The 21,002-nt window shown below is 38.0% G+C and overlaps 1 protein-coding gene across 4 annotated transcripts in view; it reads right to left on the bottom strand.

Moving 5' to 3' along the window:
- CASK (calcium/calmodulin dependent serine protein kinase) overlaps nucleotides 1-21,002 on the bottom strand; it is a 363,023-nt gene that overhangs the window by 275,156 nt on the left and 66,865 nt on the right. For all 4 annotated transcript variants that reach the window (XM_039255996.1, XM_039256003.1, XM_039256010.1 and 1 more), the window contains exon 2: nucleotides 17,945-18,057. In XM_039255996.1, coding sequence (XP_039111927.1) covers nucleotides 17,945-18,057 — 113 coding nt within the window. The remainder of the gene's footprint in view (nucleotides 1-17,944; nucleotides 18,058-21,002) is intronic.

Genomic DNA, 21,002 nt, shown 5'->3' with positions numbered 1-21,002 from the left:
CACACACACACACACACACACACATCCTTTTCCTTTTTGTGGAGGTGGGCGCATGAAGCCAAGAATAGCTGGTAGTAGGACATAAAGGGTGAGGCTTTGGAATCCAAAGACAGACCAACTTAGGTTCACCTGGCTCTATCACTTTTGTGCATGAATTAAAAAGTTCTTTAATTTATCTGATCTTCAATATCCTCTGCAAAATGTAGATATTTTTTGCAGGATCTCTTTGAGGATTCAATGAGAGAACATATATAAACAGCACCTAACAAAATGCCTGGCATTTTACATAGTACATGAGCGGTACCATGGCCACCATTAAAAAGGAGAATATGTTTATTTCATTTGGTTACAGATGAAATCTTTACTACCGACTGCTTCTGCTTATATATACTGCTCTTTCTGATGTACTATTACTAAAATCTTTTAATTATATGTCCAATTATTCATGCTACTGGAGAGGTAAAGAGTTAAGAAACAAAGCAACAGTGCATAAGAAAACATCAGCTTTTAAAGCGTTAAGCTTTAACCCATTTACAGGCTCAACTTCCTTCCTAGAGGGGAAGACTTAAACCCTCTAGATTCAATCTCATAAATTGGCCATGGAGAAACTGGGCAATGAAAAAGTGGGACATGATGGAAAGCCGGGATCATGAACAAAGAAAAGAATCCACTCTAGGCAAACTGTAAATGAACACCTTTGGAGTCCACTGAGGGTGGGGATTTCTTGTAGCTGGGCATGCCTCTTGAGAGGCCCTTGGAAGCAATGCTTCCAAAGATGTGTCACAAAAGGTATTGACTCCTACGTGTCATGCGCTTCTAAGCCAGGACAACCCCACACCCACCCCACAAAGATCTCCCTTCCTTGCACTTGCCAGATTAAGAGAGGGTTCAGCATAAATTCTCTAATTTTTATAGATGTGAACACTAAGAAGCCTTGTTCGCAAAAAGCAGATGTTACCATATGATCCAGCAATTCTGCTCTTAGGCATACACCCAAGGGAAATGGAAACATGTCTCCACACAAAAATTCACATATTCGACGTGTGTTATTCACAGTAGTTATGTTCTATAAAGTCACAGAAACACTGAATGAGTGAATATGGAACCACTGCTCAAAGAGGAAGTATGGGGTTAAATTCCTGTGAATCTCTGGTCACAATCTGGCAATCAACACATAACCTTATTTTATGTGCATTTCTGTTTTAAAGATGCCTGACTTAATATATATCACTGATCCATTAGCCTCATGGCCAACAGCCCTTTAACTCATGCCTGGAGGAGGCTTATCTAACACACGTGTTAGCTCTACAAAGCACACCACAGCCTTCCTGCACTTAGGAACACTAAATAGTGCTTCAGCACTGTGCTTGGGAGCTATGTGAAGCAGCGAAGTCATCGGCAAACAGTACAAAAATGCCAAACTGTGGCACTAACTAGACTGCAAAAGGGGCACTTGTTTTCATGGATGAGAGGCAAAATAAGGTGGCAGAGTGTAGCTGGTTTGACCTCAGCTGGGAATGTGTGCGTTGAGGAAATTTACATTTTTGGCTCTTCTGCACATGTCGGTGAATGAGTGTGAAAGTTCCCTGAGGATCTGTTGAGGGGTTACAAGTAAATCTTCGTGGGTAGGCAAATTTGCAAATACAGAATGAGTGGGGGTAGACCGCACATGAATGTTCATGGCAGCGAAAAAGTTGATACTACCCAAATGTCATTGACTAGTGGATGGATAAATAAAATATGGTCTACCCACACAACGGAATGTTATTCAGCCATAAAAAGGAATGAAAGTAGATATATGCTATAACATGGATGAACCTTGAACACATGCTGATTGAAAAGAAGCCAGACACAAAAGGTCTTATGTGCTATGATTCCATTTATATGATCTGTCCTGATGGCAAATCTGCAGAGGCAGAAAGCAGATTAGTTGCCACAAGCTGGGCAGGGGGGAAATAGTGGGTGTCTACTAAGAGGTATAGGGTTTCTTTTGGGGGTGATGAAAACGTTCTGGAAATAGTGGTGATGCTTGTGCTTGCACAACTCTGAATACACAGAAACCCCTGAACTGTGCAACGTAAAGGAATGAATTCTGTGGTGTGTGAATTCTATCTTAATGAAGCTATTATTAAAAGAAAGCAAGGAGATAGGAATAGAGGAGGTTTTGTTAAAGCAAACTTCTTCTGAGTTACATGCCACAAACTGCATGATGACCTAAAAATGACCGTTAATGATCCGCCAGCTACCAGGTTGGGGAGTTCCATTACTTTTGTTGAAAGCAAAGCAAAAACCAACCAGACTTGAAAAAGTATGTTACCTGGTCTTTGACACTTACTTCACTGATACCAATTTTCACACTGCTTCTTTATTTGGCATCCTGGAAGTTTCTGTACATATTCCAACGCATCTTAAAACACACCACGGTTAAGATTCTGGATTGGTGAGAAGGCACATTTCATAGGGACAGAGGAAAAAATTGTGAAAGGGAACAGGAGAAAGAACCTATATATGTCCATTATAGGCATTTTCCTGGGCATATCAACTTTAGAAAGAATACACATGGAAGTTAAGAATTTGGAAATTGGTTCCCTTGGCAACTATCCATGCCTGATATTGCTTAGAAGTCTCAGAACACCTAGGAACACCTGTACTCAGTGTGAAGACAGCCCATTAAAGAGTGAAAACTCAAAGGTTATTTCCCCCAGCCCTTTTCTTTTCTCACCAGCAACTTAATTCAGACTTTTATTTGCTGGCAGGTAAAACAAGTTACTGTTTTAAGTCTGCAACTATCCTACTATCCCGAAGAGGTTTTACATTGCAAGAGGACAGGATGCATAGGAGCACATGGACCCCAATGTTCATAGCAGCACTCTCAACGATAGCCAAATCATGGAAAGAGCCTAAGTGTCCATCAGCTGACAAATGGATCAAGAAGATGTGGTTCATCTATACGATGGAATACTACATGGCAATGAGAAAGAATGAAATCTGGCCATGTGTAGCAACGTGGATGGAATTTGAGGGTGTTATGCTGAGCGAAATAAGTCGGGCAGAGAAGGACAGATTACCACATGTCTGCACGTATAGGTGGATTAGGAGGAACTTAATGGAGGGCCATGGGGGAGGAGAAGGGGAAAAATAGTGGGGGAGGGAGGGAGGCAAACCATGAGAGACTCTTGAATGCTAAGAACAAACTGAGGGCTGATGGGGGTTGGGGAGAGGGGAAGGGGCGTGATGGGCATGGAGGAGGGCACTTGTGGGGATGAGCACTGGGTGTTATATGGAAAACAACTTGACAATAAACTATTTAAGAAAAAAAATAAATTGTGGGGCGCCTGGGTGGCTTAGTCGGTTAAGCGTCCGACTTTCGCTTAGGTCATGATCTCGTGGTTCGTGGGTTCGAGCCCCGCGTCGGGCTCTATGCTGACTGCCAGCTCAGAGCCTGGAGCCTGTTTCAGAGTCTGTGACTCCCTCTCTCTCTGACCCTCCCCTGCTCATGCTCTCTCTCTCTCTCTCCTAGAAATAAATAAAACATTTAAAAAATTAAAAAAAAAATTGCAAAGAGACAGACTGCTTCTTATGCTTCTTTGTATCCCCTTTGGATCACTGAGCGTGAACTCTGAAAAGGTATGCAGGATGCATAAAATTTTGCTAACAATAAAAACTACTCCATGCCAAAGAAAAACAGGCAGTGTAATATTCCTCTGTAAATCGAGAATAATAGGACTGGGTAATGAATATAAATGACCCTTCAAAGCCCTCACATATAAAAATGTTGAGTGTTGAGCTCTCTGATCCTGGAAAACAGCAAAAATGGAGAAATTTCCACACTCTTTGTGTTCCAGAAAACAGCTTACTACAAGGAAGCACCTTCCCCAGAGGAACTGAAAAGATTCGCGGATGCCCGCCCTTCTTTGTTTACCTATACCAAAAGCAGACAGGCCCTCCAAATGTCCATTCTTTGTCTCGTATGTGATTTGTTTGTCCCTACTTATGCACCAGAACAAGATGCTTGTTAACCAAACCTTGGTGAACTTTCCCGACTCCTCCTCAGTCTTCCCACTTCCTCATGCTCTGTTCTTTCTGTAGCCTTGTTTATTCCTCCCAAAGAAAATTTAGTATTTTAAAACAGACCCCACTCCCTATTCCAATAATCCCTTCTTCCTCCTTGAAAGAATCCTTTCAAAGAAAGCCTTTTCCTTACTAATATGGAATTTGTTTTTTATTTGACACATTAATTATATAACGCGAATTTCTTTCAGAATAACCTTATTCACAGAAGACTTATTCCTAGGCAATTTCCAAGCCTATTCACACAGAGGGTATAACAGTAACTCAGACATTCAATATATCCAAGACCTGCCCTTCATCTACTTCTTCAGACTTAAATTTTAATAACTATACTCCAAAATTCTTGTGGCCCTAGTATATAGAATGAGTTTCCCATCTACTACTGCCTATATATCAAGGGCTATGCTTCCACCAAACCACCCAAATCTCTGCCGTCATCCATTTTCCATTTCTACAGCTTCCTGAGAAATTTTATGAATCACATAATTTAAAAGCTAGCAAAAATGCGGATCTGAAATAGGTAGTTACTCATATGGGGAAACAAACAAACAAAAAAGGTTTAAAAAATGAATGATGATTTAGTCCATACAGTAGAAGAGAGGAAAACTAAAATTGCTTATTTCAGAATAAAAAACCAAGGAGTCTCCTATCTCACGTTTTTTTCATAGTGTTACATGTCCTGAATGTGTTATTAAGCTGAAACTGAATCTATAAGCCAAAGAGCTTTGAGAGCTCTAGTATATAAATATGACAGCCATGCCTAAGTCATGATGGAAATCCAGATTAAGAGAGGTTTATGAATGAAATGATATTAAAGATTATGGCCAACATACTTTATTTAATATCAAGTCATGTGTACACCTGGAATTATAATAAACAAGTCATTTCAGTTTAACAAATATCTACAAACTTTCAGAAGCAGAGTTTACAAACTTAAGTCTTCTCTGCTTATTTATTTGTTTTGGAGGGGGAGGGAGGGAGAAGCAGGGGGAGGGTCAGAAAAAGAGGGAGAATCCCAAACAAGGTCCATGTTTGGCATGGAACCCTATGCAGGGTCATAGGGTGCTTGGTGGCTCAGTTGATTAAGTGTCCAACTTCAGCTTGGGTCCTGATCTCACAGTTAGTGGATTCGAGCCCCGTGTTGGGCTCTACGTTGACAGTGTGGAGCCTACTTGTGATTCTCTCTCCCCTCCTCCCCGACCCCATTCGCACTATCTCGGTCTCTCTCAAAATAAATAAACTTAAAAAAAAATAGCAGAAGTGTTGGGGTGCCTGGGTGGCTAAGTCAATTAAGTGATCGACTTTAGCTCAGGTCATGATCTCACAGTTCGTGGGTTTAAGCCCCACACTGGGCTCTGTGCTGTCAACTTAGAGCCCACTTTGGATCCTCTGTCTTCCTCCCTCTGTACCTCCTTCCCCACCTCAAAATAAAGAAACATTAAAGAAAAATAAGATGAGTTTTTAATGTTGACTCTTCAAACTCAAAAGGTTAAATATAGTCACAAAAAAGACCAGCACGGAAAACAGCCAAAGGTGTACCACAGAGGCAGTTTGCTAAAATAGTATTCATAAATTATTGCCTGTGATCTACAGAAATACTTGATTTTCTATGTTTTTCATATGAGTATGACATGGCACATAACGGACAAAGTCATTAATCTTTGAAAGAATGGGTCTTTTTATTTCAAATATTTATAAAATTTGATATATGTTAAATCTGTGGTCAGGACTTAAAAACATGATCAGGGGTGCCTGGGTGGCTCAGTCATTTGGGCATCTGACTTTGGCTCAGGGTCATGATCTCATGGTTCGTGGGTTCAAGCTCCACATTGCGCTCTGGGCTGAGAGCTCAGAGCCTGTTTTGGATTCGATGTCTCCGTCTCTCTCTGCCCCTCCCCTGCTCATGCTCTGTCTCTCTGTCTCAAAAGTAAACATTACAAAAATGTTTTTAAAAACCCATGATCAAGGGGTGCCTGGGTGGCTTAGTCGGTTAAGCATCCGACTTTCGCTTAGGTCATGATCTCGTGGTTCGTGGGTTCGAGCCCCGCGTTGGGCTCTGTGCTGACTGCTAGCTCAGAGCCTGGAGCCAATTTCAGAGTCTGTATCTCCCTCTCTCTCTGACCCTCCCCTGCTCACGCGACGGTCTCTCTCTCTCTCCTAGAAATAAATAAAAAAAACAAAAAACAAAAAAAACAAACCATGATCAAGCTGCTCAAGAATCTATTTTATATGACAAAATAAAACAGAAGTATAAGCCTTAATCTCTTAGAACTTGCTAGATTATTTTTTTAATGCTTTTATTTGTTTTTGAGAGAGAGAGTGCGCATGTGAACAGGGGAGGGGTGGAGAGAGGGGGACAGAGGATCTGATGTGTAGCATGAATTTACCAACCCTGAGATCATGACCTGAGCCAAAGTTGGACACTTAACTGACTGAGCCACCCAAGTGCCCCTGCTAGATTATTTCTAACTATTTCAATTTCAAACCACAGTAGAAGAAATTGACACCAAGAAAATACAACTGCAAAGAAAAGATTCTGGCAAATGCTTTCTGCATGCAAAAGGAAGAGATGGAGATTTATTAACTAGACCAGTAATTATTCCACATAACAAACATAAATTCACTATGTAAATTAAATCTATTAAATATTCATGTTTCCTGAGGAAAACAAGTGACGGTTTTTGATTACACTATCAGTTACATTAGTCAGAGTTTGCCTATACAGAACAATTTGGATTATTTAGAAACCAAAACCTGAAGTTAAAATGTTTTTGCCTATATGCCCAAATTTTTATGAGCTAATTATCCATTTTGTGGATGAGTGCATCAATGAGGAGGCAATTTTTAAAAGTTGTTTCTCATTTTTAAATAATTGTGCATTGGGGTGCCTGGGTGGCTTAGTTGGTTAAGCGTCCAACTTTCGCTTAGGTCATGATCTCACGGTTCGTGGGTTGGAGCCCCGCGTCAGGCTCTGTGCTGACTGCCAGCTCAGAGCCTGGAGCCTGTTTCAGTCTGTGACTCTCTCTCTCTCTGACCCTCCCCTGCTCACGCTGTCTCTCTCTCTGTCTCCTAGAAATAAACAAACATTTAAATAAATAAATAAATAAATAAATAAAATAAATAAATAATTGTGCATTAACAGAGAGTGCAAACACAGCACGGAGAGGTTCCGCACACCCTTAATTCAATTTCTCCATGTAGGGGAGCAATTTGCCACCCCAAAAAGTATTTCTTTGGCATGTGGATTATTTTACGCTGTATATCCCAGAGAGAATTCTCCTCCCTGGACATTTAGGTGGTTTCTAGAAGTGAACAACAGTCTTAGCATATTGATATGGATCCTTCTAGTGCTTTGTGCAGGTTTTTTTTCTACTTAACACAATACAAAATATGGTATTGTGATCTCTCTTTTTTCATTTAAATAACAATAAAGTTTGAGGTAGCTCTATGGCTTAGTTGGTTAAAACACCTGTCTTGTACATAATGAATTTGGAGGTTATTTTATGCCATTTATATTCTCCTAGGCTGCTGATTTTTAAGAAACAAAAGACTTGACAAGTTTTTCTTTTGTTCTTTTTCTTTTCTTTTCTTTCTGCCTTCTCCCTAAATGGTCTAAGGCAAATTAGAAGGCCTGCTCCAGGAGAGAACGATCACCATAAATCACTACAGTATAATATGAACGAGGGATGGGAGACAAGGAGGAACATAGCAAGGCCTGTTTGATCGAAGTCCTCTCTGTGTCTCACTGTTTCTCAAGGGCCCAGCAAACATTTATTTACCATTTACTGTTTCCATTCTTCCTGTGAATTGCCTTCCTCCCCTTTTTTCTTAAGTCCAGAATGACTATACCTTATTTTGCCTGTCTTTGGAATCTCATGTTTATGTGGGTTCCCCGTACACGATTAAATTTGATTTTCTCCTGTTAATCTGTCTCACACCAATTTAATTTTTAGACCAGAAAGAAGAATCTTTGGGGTATCAGAAAATTTTTCCTCCCCAGCACCCCTGATGGTAACACCTTATATAACGATGTCAACACCAGGAGACTGACACTGGTACAATTGACAGACCTTATTCAGATTTCACAAAGATCTCCCACAGCGATCCTAACATGCTGTCCCTTCAGAGTCACACCTCCCCCCTCCTTCCCTCATGCTCCTCACAAAAACTGTGATCCCTAATACCTGAAAAATCACTAACCTGTTGTCCAGCTCCAAAATATTATCACTTCCAAAATTATAGAAAGGAAATCACATGGTATATGACCTTTCAGAAAGATTTTTTAATTTTTTAAAATGTTTATTTTGAGAGAGAGCGTGCACAGGTGAGCAGGGGAGGGGCAGAGAGAGAGAGAAAGAGAATCCTAAGCAGGCTCTGCACTGTCAGCATAGAGCATGACACAGGGCTCAAACTTGCAAACCGTGAGATTATGACCTGAGCCGAAACCAAGAGTCGGACAGATGCTCATCGACTGAGACATTCAGGAGTCCTGAAGTTGTTTTTTTTTTTTTTTTTTTTTTTTTTAAACATAGAATTCCCTTGAGATCCATTTGAGTAACTGCACACACCAACAGGTTTTGGGGGGGGGGTTGTTTTGTTTTTTTGCTGAGTAGTTATTCCATGGTACAGATGTACCACAATTTATTTAACCATTAATCCACTGGAGGGCATTTTAGCTCTTTCTCAATTTTACCTATTTCAAATAGAACTGCTATGAAAACTTGCTTGCGGGTCTTCATGTGACAATAGGTTCTTCCTTCTCTGAAGGTACACTTCCCTGGAGTACAACTGCTGAGTTGTTTGGCAGGTCTATGTTTAGTTTTCAAAGAAACTGCTAAACTATTTTCCAAAGTGACTTTATCACTATATATTCCCATCAGCAATGTCAGAAGATCTAGTACCTCCACATTTTTACCAGAACATAGTATTATTATCTTTTATTACAAATGTTCTAATAGTTGTGTAGTAACATCCCATTGTGGTTTACATTTATATTTCCCTAATAGCTAAGGACTTTGAACATATTTTCATGTGCTTGGTAGAAACTTGTATAATACTTTTTGGGAAAATGTTCATGTTTTCTACACATTGTGTAACTGGGCTTTTTATGTTGATTTTTTCCCTCTAGACTGTGCATGTCTAAAATTCCATATCCTGGGGCGCCTGGGTGGCTTAGTCGGTTAAGCGTCCGACTTTCCGACTTTCGCTTAGGTCATGATCTCGCGGTTTGTGGGTTCGAGCCCCGCGTCGGGCTCTGTGCTGTCTGCCAGCTCGGAGCCTGGAGCCTGTTTCAGTCTGTGACTCCATCTCTCTCTGACCCTCCCCTGCTCACGCTGTCTCTCTCTCCTAGAAATAAATAAAACATTAAAAAAAAAAAATAAAATAAAATAAAATAAAATAAAATAAAATTCCATATCCTAGGTCCTGATGAATTTCTGGTATGTTTTCTTTTAAAAGTTATGTCATTTTATGTTGTACATTTAAATCTATGATACAGAGGAGCCTGGGTGGCTCAGTTGGTTAAGTGTCTGACTTTGGCTCAGGTCATGATCTCATGGTTCCTGAATTCAAGCCCTGCATTGGGCTCTGTGCTGTCAGCACGGAACCCGTTTCAGATCCTCTGTCCCTGCCCTGCTTGTGCATGCTCTCTCTCAAAAATAAACATTAAAAAAATAAAATTAAACACAATATATCTATGATACACTCTGAATTAATTTTTATATGAAATGTTAGATTTAGAGGTGCCTGGGTGGCTCAGGCAGTTGAGTGTCTGACTTCGGCTCAGTTCATGATCTCATGGTCTGTGAGTTCGAGCCCCATGTTGGGATCTGGGCCCACAGCTCAGAGCCTGGAGCCTGCTTCAGATTCTGCATCTCCTTCTTTCTCTGTCCCTCCTCCACTCCCACTCTGCCTCTCTCTCTCAAAAAAAGTAAATAAACATTTTTAAAAAATTTTAAATGTTAGATTTAGGTTGAGGTTAAATTTTTGGCCTATGCAAATCCAATTGCTCCACCATCATTTGTTTAAAAAAAAAAAAAAACTTTACCCTTTCTTCACTGAATTGGGTTTAAACCTTTGTCAGAAATCAGTTGGCTGCACGAGTGTGGCCCTACTTCTGAGCAATCTAATTTGTTGCACTGATCTAAGTGTCTATTCCTTTGTCAGCACCACACTGTATTAATTCCTACAGCTATAGAAGTCTTAAAAAATGGGGTAGAGTAATTCCTCCCACTTTATTACAGTTAGTTTTTCAAAACTGTTCTTGCTATTCTTGGTCTTTTGCCTTTCCATATATAATCTAGGATAAGCTTTCCATATCCACAACAAATCTTCCTAGGGATTTAATTGGAATTAGAGCAAACCTATAGATAAATATGGGGTGAAACGGCATCTTTACTATGTTGAATCATCCAATCCATGAAGAGAGTACATCTCTCCATTTATATATATCTTTGATTTTTTTCATGAGGGAGGTGTAGTTTTTACCATACAAGGCTTATACATGTTTCGTGAGATTTATACCTAAGAATTTCATTTTATCTTGGGCAACTGCAAATAGCACACTGTTTTTAACTGTGGTTTCCAGGTGTTCTTTGACAAGTATATAGAAAAACAAAATATAATTGGTTTTGGTATATTCATCTTTTACTGTTGATGAACTCACTGATTAGTTCTGGAAATCTTGTTGCTTTAGATCCTTGGGATTTTGTACAGAGGCTTTCATGTCCTCTATAAATAAAAAGTTTCATTTCTTCCTTCTCAACTTCTGTGCTTCTATTTCCTTTCCCTGGCTTATTGTGATGGCTTCTAGCACTAGACTGAGTAAGAATGGTGAGAATGAACAGCCTTGCCCTGTTCCCAATCTGAGGAGAAAAGCATTTCGAGTACATTTTTCTGAAAACAATGTAAGATCTATATCTAGATCTTTTTTTTTTTCTTTTTTTTGCATGTGGATATCCTGCTGTACTAGCACCATCATTTGTTGAAAAGATTCTCCACTGCCTTTGCTACTTAAAGATTAGCTTAGGGCTCTCTTTTCTATTGATCTGTTTTTTCTTTCACAAATACTACACTGTCTTGATTACTGTAGCTTTAAATTAAGTTCTGGAGTAATGTCAGTCTACCAACTTTGCTCTTGGTTGCTTTATGTAGTTATCTATCTCTTAAATCGGGAGGAAAAAAATTACAATCAAAAATACATTTAGGGCACCTGGGTGGCTCAGTCGGTTAAACAACTAAGTCTTGATTTCGGCTCAGGTCATGATTTCACAGTTCATGAGTCTGATCTCCACATCTGCACTGTCAGCATGGAGCCTGTTTGGGATTCTCTCTCCCCCACTCTCAAAATAAGTAAAATAAACTTAAAAAATACATTTATACTGTCTTTCATATTTACATATGCAATTGCCTTTACTGGTGCTCTATTTCTTCTTATGGTTTTAGTTACTACCTAGTAACTAAGGGATCAATTTTGCTATTTCTTATAGGCCATGTTTACAAGTGGTGAATTTTCTCAGTTTTGTTTAGTTAAGAATGTCTTTATTTAACCTTCATTTGTGGGGTATCATTTTTCAGGATATGGAATTGTTGTTAGATCATCTTTTTCTTTCATCATTTTGAGAAAATAAGTTATCATCCCCTTATCTTCTGGTCTTCGTGGTTTCTAACAAGTCCACTGTTAATCTTATTAAGGATCCCTTGTACATGATGAGTTACTTCTGTTGCTTTGGACAGTTTGATTATGAAGTATCTTTGCATTTACTCTACTTGGACTTTGAGTTTCTTGAGTTTCTTGGATATGTACCTTTATATTTTTCATTGCATAGGAGAAATTTTTCACCACTATTTCTTCAAATATTCTATCTCTTTCTCTCCTCTCCTTCTGGGACTCGAATTAGACATATGTTGATGTGTTTGATGGTATCCCTACAGGTCTCTGAGCCTCTGTTAATTTTGCTCAATCTTTTTTCTTTCTGCTCCTCAGCCTAAGTAATCTTAATGGACCTATCCTCAAGACTGCTAATTCTTTGTCGTCTGCTCAAATATACAATTGAGTCTTTCCAGTAACACTGTTTTTGTTTATTATACTTTTCCATTCCAGAATTCCTATTTGGTTCTCTCTTTTAAATTTTATTTGAGAGAGACAAAGCATATGAGAATGAAGGAGGGGGAGGGGGAGGGAGAGAGGGAGAGAGGGAGGGAGAGAGGGGGGAGAGAGAGAGAAAGAGAGAGAGAGAGAGAGGCAGGGAATATATCTTAAGCAGGCTCCATGCTCAGTGTTGGAGCTCAACGCAGGGCTCAATTCCACAACCCTTGGATCATGACTTGAACTGAAATCAAGAGTCAGACGCTCAACCAACTGAGCCACCCCGGCCAGGCACCCCTACTTGGTTGTCTTTTTATAATTTCTCTTTACTGACAGTTTCCATTTGGTGAGATTATGCTCATATTCTCCTTTAGTTTTTTAGACAGTGTCATCTCTTTGAACACATCTAAAACAGACGATTTAAACTCATTTTCTGGTAAGTCCAACAACTCCATTTGCTCAGGGTTAATTTCTAATGATTGCATTTTTTCCCCCACTGTTAAGGAGCTCTATTTTTGTTTCTTTGTAGGTCTCAATTCTTTGTTGAAAACTAAATGTTTTAAATAATGTGTCAACTCTGGAAATTAGAATTTCCCCTCCTCTAGGGTTTACCATTACTGTTGCAGTTTTTGTTCCTATTTCTTTAATGGGTTTTTGGAACTAATTGTCTAAAGTGTGCATTCTTTGTTGTGTGTGGCCACTAAGTCGGCTTGCTTAGCTTGGTCTTTGCTCAGGGGCTGGTATATGTATTAGGGCATAGCTTTCATGCTCAGGGAGTTAACAACTCTGCCTTAGCATTCAGTTCCTACTTGCACAGCCTGAAAGGTAGACAGAGTTGAGAGCTTAAGGCCTAGTCAGGTCTTTTCTGAGCATGTGCACAGTCCTATACATGTGCATGGCCTTTTTGATTCCCACAAATATATTGGAGCTTTTTTCAGAGCCCCTACAGAACTCTCACTATCTTGATATTCTTTTTTAAGCTTTTAGGTTAGCTTTCTATTTGCCCCAACTGGTACGCTATGACCTCAGACAGCTGGGAAGTTATACTCCCTCTAAAAAATTTCAACAAATGCCCCCAGGAAAAAGGTTTCTTGCAGTAGGCAGTCTCCAAATCAGGTCAAAAAAAGACAGGCCTTGCAAGTGGGGTCCCTATCAGGAACTACCAGTCAGATCAAATAATGATAATTTCTTGGGCATGAGGGTTTCAAGGAGTTCCATCCCTGTACTGCCTCCTTTGGTGGCTGCCAAAGCTCCTGGTTTTCACCATGATTGCGAACTCTATTTTCAAGGTTACCATGGAACTGGAGAGAGGCGGATGGGAATGGGGCAAGTTAAAATGCCACAAAGCCTACTGTTCTTAGCAAGAATCAGCACTTTTTCCTGAATAAATTCTTCCTGCATAGCTGCAAGCCTTTGGTTAATTTCCAGAGTTCTGAAAAAGTTGATTCTATTTTTGCCAGTTTTCCCTTTGCTTTTATGGAGACAAGAATTGTCAAAGGTCCTTACTCCTCCAATTTCGCTGACATCATCTGCTATCTGGGACTTTTAGAATGAGATATTCTTAGAGACTAAGTAAACTGGAACCCAATCTATATTCTTTCTAGAAGACAATATTTTTCCAAAATAAAAACTGCCATTTTTGAACTTTTAAAATTAAACCATAAAGAATCAAGTTCCTTCAAGATCTCAAAACTGTCAATTCAGTTTCCAATTTTATATATCCTACATTCCTTAAAATTTCTTTATAACACTGTGCCTGAATTAATTTTGATACCATTTTTAAAACAAAAAAGGCAAATTTAATTAGTGGGTTAGCAGAGTAAGAGATAAAATGTGTATTAATTAAAAGTTTTAAGATATTCATCAAGGAATTTCATTAATGGAGGCTGTGTATGTAAGTATGAAAATATCCTCCGATCAGAAGTAATATCCTAATATAAATTCGCCAAGCTTTCATTTAATAAAAACTTGTTATTCATCTTATGTTCATAAGCACTGATTTCATTGTTTCATACATATGAAAGAAGAAACTGAACCAGTTAGGAATAATATGTCTTTTCAGGAATCTAATAAAAGCTGTGGGCTTTTTTCCTAAGAAAATGAACATGTATATATAATTCTGTTTACAATTTAATGGGTTCTTGGATACCCTGCAGCCTGTAAATTAAGAACCCCTACTGAAAAAAAATTATGATATTAATGGGAAAAATAGAAAACAGATATTCAAATAATTACAAGATCTCATCTTCGGTGGAGCAATGAGAATTTAAAATATTAAAACATACAAGTGGTCTCCAACTAACATACAATATTTTATTTTTAAAACTAAATTATAAATTATGTATTTAGAATTTATTACATGTTCTTATAAAATAATGGTTAAAGAGTATTAAACCGTAAGCCTCGTAAAAATAGGTGCTCTTCTGGGGCCCCTAGGTGGCTCAGCCGGTTGGGCAGCTGACTCTTGATTTCAGCTCAGGTCATGATCTCATGGTTTGTGAGTTCAAGCTCTGCATCAAGCTCTGCACTGGCAGGGAGAGCCTGTTTTGGATTCTCTCTCTCCCTCTCTCTCTACCCACCACCCCCACTCAGAATAAATAAATAAGTAAAACATAAATACATTTTCCAAGTAGGTACTCTTTTTACCTGTCTTTATATTATAATGATCTAAGTAAACAGCATATGTTAGGACCTCAGATGATGCTTTACAAAGCCTATTTTACTCAATAATGTATCTGAATACAAATTCACTAAAACAGGAAGAAATACTGAGGTAATGACAAAGATCAACTAAACCACAAAGACAAAAATTAAAAAATAAAATGGAAAAATAAAAAATAAAATAGATTTTAAATTATGTGTTACTTGAGAGACAGGATTAATTAGAACAGAATGTAACAGTAAATACAGATTTTTCTAGATATTCTTATTTGAATTTATGGATTCCTTTTAAAAAAATTTTTTTAAAGTTTTATTTACTTGTGAGAGAGAGATGGGAGGGTCAGAGAGAGAGGGAGACATAGAATCTGAAGCAGGCTCCAGGCTCTGAGCTGGCTGTCAGCACAGAGCCCAATGCGGGGCTCAAACCCACAAACCGTGAGATCATGACCTGAGCCAAAGTTGGATGCTTAACCAACTGAGCCACCCAGGAGCCCCTATGGATTCCTTTTTATGGTTTTTTTTTTTAATTTTTTAATGTTTTATTTATTTCTGAGAGAGAGAGAGAGAGAGAGAGACAGACAGACAGACAGACAGGCAGCATGAGCAGGGGAGGGTCATAGAGGGAGACACAGAATCTGAAACAGGCTCCAGGCTCTGAGCTGTCAGCACAGAGCCCGACGCGAGGCTCAAACCCACAAACCATGAGATCATGACCTGAGCCGAAGTCGGACACTTAACCGACTGAGCCACCCAGGCGCCCCTCCTTTTTATGGTGTTAAAGTTTACTTCAAAATGTGTTTCTCCTTAATGTAGCATCTCCTACACTTAGCCATGAATGAGGTCATTTTTGGGCCCTAAGAAGTTGTAAATGGGCTGAAAGGGCAAAGGGGATAAGATGTTTTGCCTATAGTGACTGGAAAGGAGTTAAAAGACATTGGGAGGGAGAAATTGGTCAAAGAGGTTTTATATAAATACTTACTATATATAACTATATATATAAAAATAAAATGTATCCAAGTTAAAGTAAGATAGCGTGAACATGAGCAATAAGAGGATATGGGAACCATTGCAAAAAAGAACAAAAGGAAAAACAGGTGGGGGGGTCGTGGAGATGGAATTTTGATTTTGCTTCTTGGTCATTGTAAGTCATTGTGCTAAACACGACAGAAAACTACACTTTGGTGCCATAAATCTAAAGGATAAGTTGCACATTTTCATCTGAATAACACAGAACTCTTACCAAAGTCAGGTAAAATCATGAGTAATATGCAGAATTCAACCAGTATCATTTAATATGTACAGGTTGTGATCTTACCATACAGGATCAATGAAATGACCTGGCCTTGTCTTCAGAATAGGGCTTGAAGACATTTATATAGCAAAAGCAGTGCCAAAACTTTGTCAGTTGACAGGCTCTCATACATTAGGTAAAGACCAGACAAACTCAGAGACAAGGACTACATGCCTACCTCTCCCTTTTTTTTTAAATTTGGCATTTGACTCCCTAACTAGGTGACCATAAAAAAAAAGGTTCAGCCTGGCAGTCTGAGTCTGTGGCGCCAGAAATCCCTGCTGAAGAAATCTGTCAATAAACAACCTGAGCCAACTGAGAAAGTGATCAATTGACTCCCTGAAAATATCTTTAGCCTGAAGAGATGTAGAATTAAGTATAACAATGAGCTAAATCAACAGAAAATTGGTATACTGAGTAACTGATTTAGACTTGTGATTTTAAACTAGACTCTTACTAAGTTCATCAACAGTAACAAAACATTTAAAGGAAATAAAGATTCAACATATCCATAGGTTTAATAAACGAGGTTTGTACAAAACTACCTCAAGACCCAGGAAGCTTTTATTAGTTGACAAGTGAGGTAAAGAAAATCAAATACAGCATACTAAACTTGAATATAGTTAAGTTTGAGGAAACATAACTAAGTTGTAAAGCCTACTTGAAGTAGATCTTAAATTCTGCTAAATTTATAAAATAACTTATATTAAAAAGTAATAATAGCCAATTCTAGAGTATGTGTCCATAAGATCTAAAACCTCTGAATCGTACCATAACGTCTTAAGGATTAAAGCATTTTTTAAAAAATCAGTGATTCCTGTAACAACTTCTAAGACTCTTCTATAATCAGTACATGGGTAGTAATAATTCAAAGTGTTAAAAGAGTTCTTAAAAGTAATGATCCTGGAAAAAGACCTACAGAAACAAATTAACTTGGAGCTCACAATATGTGGGATTCTACTTTCAAAGTTAAGATAACTGGATAAAATATAAATAGGCTACTCTGCCTTAGCTTTTCCAACTTCAACTATCAACTGCATTGTTCTTGAGATAAAAAAAAAAAAAGACTAAAGAAGGCTATGTCTTATACTGGAGTGTTAAGTCTGAATTTAGAAGACAGGCTAGTTAGAAAAATAAATATAATCAATTGTGCCAGCTGAAGTATGAGCACATGTGAAATGTGGCTATGTGAAACTAGGACTTAAGCTGTATAAAACTTTAAAATGCTTACATACTGTTTTAAAAGATTTGCATATATCAAGGTCTTAAAATCAAATTTTAAGTCCTGCAAGTCCTAACAGTACTGATCTTTCAAATTTTCACATATACACCCTAAGTGACTTAACCCAAATGTGATATCGGAGTCTTTTAGTTCAATTAGACCATAATCCTAAAGGTGGGAAGTTATGGATTTGGAAGGAATTTTTAGGTTCTTCTGAATCTGCAATTATCATTATCTTTCTCATTATTTCCCCTCCCTCCCTTCCCATCCCTTGTTCCATATCACAGGAATCAAAATTAAACCCTAAAAAATATGTGTATACATATATCATATATATATCATATATATATCCAGATTTCACTGATCATGGTCAAAAATCATAGGCCTAGAGCAATCCTATATGGCTTTATAACTGTAAAGGATTCAAGCTATCTTTCAAATACCACGTTTTAGAATTGATAGACTAGACTGGAATTTAAACTGTCTCCACCCACTTCCCACTACATCATACCCACCACTTCTCCACCCCCAGATGAAGGTTAGGTTGATAAATGGATTTTGGAGATGAAATAAAGCCAGACATCAAATAACTTACTTGAAATCCATCTCTTACCTTCTGTACTTAACCCTGGACTTGATGTGAACTTGGCTACATCAACAATTTTTACAGCAAACTGCTGCCCAGTTTCTCTGTTGATACATCGTCGTACAACACTGAAGGGACCCCTTAAAAAAAAAAAGAGAAAAGAAAAACACCAAGTTTAATTCAATGATTTTCAGTCCCTGTTTCCCATCAACATATTACTGATGTTTCATTGTCTACTATGGCCGTACTTTAAGATCAAATTTAAGTAATGTAAATTTTGAACATATTTTTCTATAATCCATGAGGTAAATAATTCATAAGTTAGAAGTTACTAAGACAGAATAGAACACAAATTTGCATTTCAAAATGACTTATTAAAATTCTAACTAGCTTTCTTATACCCAAGGCAAATCATCTTTGTAATATTCTATACATATTATCAACACCTTAAACAAAATAAGAAATCACAGTGGTAGTGCACACAGCTTTCACCTTTTGAAGGAGAAACTTAAGTCATCCTTGACACCTTCCCTCTCATCTTACCCACCACCTATCTAATCTTCACTAACAAATCCTACGAAATTTCTGTCAAATCTTTCTCAATCCTGTCCACCTCTCTCCATGTATCATACCCTAGTCTAAGCTACTACCATCTTCTAGCAGGACTACTAAAAAACTGGTTTTCTCCCATTCACTCTTGCAGTCATGTTTTAAAAATGAAAATCTGATCTTATGTTTCTGGCTAAAATCTCAGAGAAAGAAGGTACTTTCAACGCATAATATTTAGTTAAGAACCAAAACACATAAATAATTCCCGAATTGGAAAACACACCCTAGTAGAATCAGGTCATAAGATTTAAAGAGACACTTCACAAAGAGAAAGCCCTGCATGACTCCTGTCCAACAACCTTTCCAGTCTCACGTGAAGTCACAGAGAAATCTATCTTCCTTAAACTTCAAATTAGAATTGTTCTAAATTGCCACTGGAAAGGAAGTAATTTCTACCAGGAGAGCCACTGACCCAGTCATTTGAGTCATCCAGCTCTCTCCCTAAATTGGTGGCTCTCAATACTGCCCATACAATTGAATCAACTGGGATGAGTGTTAAATATACACAGTTCCTTGTGATTAATAGTCATCAAATAAGTATCTGAACAAAAGGTAATCTAAAGATTCATTTGCACATGCTTGAATTGACTACTGAATAATAAAGAAGGCAACAGCAATATACTATAGCTTATTTGAAGACGAGTGTGGTTGAAGTCATTAAATACACATACACATATACACATGTGTATTCCCACCCGCCCTTGCTCAGGAAAAATAATACTCTCACTGGTCACTTACACTGGGACACTTGTGATACTGCTCACCTTAAAGGAAGTTTGTCTTCCTCTCAATTAGGGGACAAGGAAAAGAATGTCATCTAACTCAGACTCAAACATTTCTCTAACATCATATGAATTAGTTGATTTCACCATGCCATCATCTGGACATTAATTACACCACAGCCTCAAATCTCTCTCTTCAAGCAATCTAGCAAAGCTCAACTGGAAGGGAAAAAATGGTAATAATGGGCCTTTCAGAACTCTGAAGAAAGAGGACCTTTTTTGATAACCACTCAAAACTGTTCAAAGATTTTCCTCTAAGAGAAGACAATGTAACAGTGAGGCAGGACTCCCACAAATGTTTTCATTCTCAATCTGGATGTCTTACTTGTGATTACTTATCCTGACAACAGCAAGCAATTTCAGGAAATGCTTAATGTAATTGGTTTTTGTCCACACATAACCCCTTGGGATTCTATTTATATATACATTTGTGTTGTGTGCTTCAATTCACTACATCTTTGTGGAAGCTTTCCAAGATCTGTATGTGGGATTATTCGTGGACAATAGAGTGTTCTTTGTTTTTTTCTTTTACTTTTTCCTGTTTGAACAAAGATGAGGAAGAAAGCATAGCTTCTTTTCCCATCCTTTCAGTAATAATAAAATGAAGAAAGCTAGAGAGAAAGGAAGAAAAGGAAATAGGGGGGAAAAAAACCCAGTAAGGTGTCTAAATCTGTGAATAAAAATTTAAAAAAACTGAATCCTCAATTTTCTAGGCTAATTTTATAATGTGAGGCCAAGGAAAATGAGTTTACTTATGAACTGCTGAAGACCTGAAGACAGGTCAAAAGTAAAGCATTTCAAGTGTCTGTCCCTCAATGGTACCTAGGGAATTAACAAAGATGAATCAAATTTAGTACACAAAAAAGATTGAAACAGACCTGAAGTTTTTCTTATGATTTAATCCATCAACTAGAAACTCAGTGGCAACTGATAAAAATTTAAATGAGTATACACTGTCTATAATTGCAGCAGGATCTGAGTACATTTGGTTGAGAGCTTCAAGACAGGCAGGTTATGAAATACTCAGGCTTAGTTTCCCATCTTAAAAAAGAGAGGGTGTAGTAAAGTATGTGTAATATAGCAAATGTTTTATACTTATTATACTTGAATGATATTTTAAGGAATAGCAAAAGTTCAGGAGGCCTAGATCCGGCCATCATCTAGCCTAAACTCCTTGAAGCTTGAAATTTCATCCTTGGCGTTTAAGTCTATGGTACAGCTGATTCTTGAGTATTTATGTGGGGGGAAACACTGACATCGTTGTAGACAACTATCTTTCTCCTGTTTCTACTAATCCTGGCCAGCATGTTAATTACAATGAAATAACTGATAGCATTTCACATTTGATAAAATAGACGTTCTTTATTCAACTCTTTCAGAACAATGAATTTTGACAGGGATTGTGGCACAAGGCTCCATATGAGGCAGGTGGTGGCTTGCAGAATTCTGTTTTTAAGTAAAAGGTCAATTAAACCAGAGTATGTTGTAAGTGAATATTGCTATGCCAAGGCCTAAGGTTTTGAAAAGAATGCAGCTGTGTCTCTATGCAGACAGAGTCCTCTCCTCTGGTTTTCATTTATCTGAAAAAAGGTTGAGTCTAGGAAATGAGCAATTTTGATACCAAAAGTAAATCCATCCAAAAAGGAGACCAGAATTAAGTGAAATCAGGCTAGAATATAGTATGTCGGTTTCCA

This window comes from Hyaena hyaena, unplaced genomic scaffold (genome assembly GCF_003009895.1).
Source record: "Hyaena hyaena isolate Hyena2069 unplaced genomic scaffold, ASM300989v1 scaffold_12, whole genome shotgun sequence".
Lineage (NCBI taxonomy): Eukaryota > Metazoa > Chordata > Mammalia > Carnivora > Hyaenidae > Hyaena > Hyaena hyaena.
Note: the sequence above shows the minus strand (reverse complement) of the source record. Positions and strands in the feature narration are given on the sequence as shown.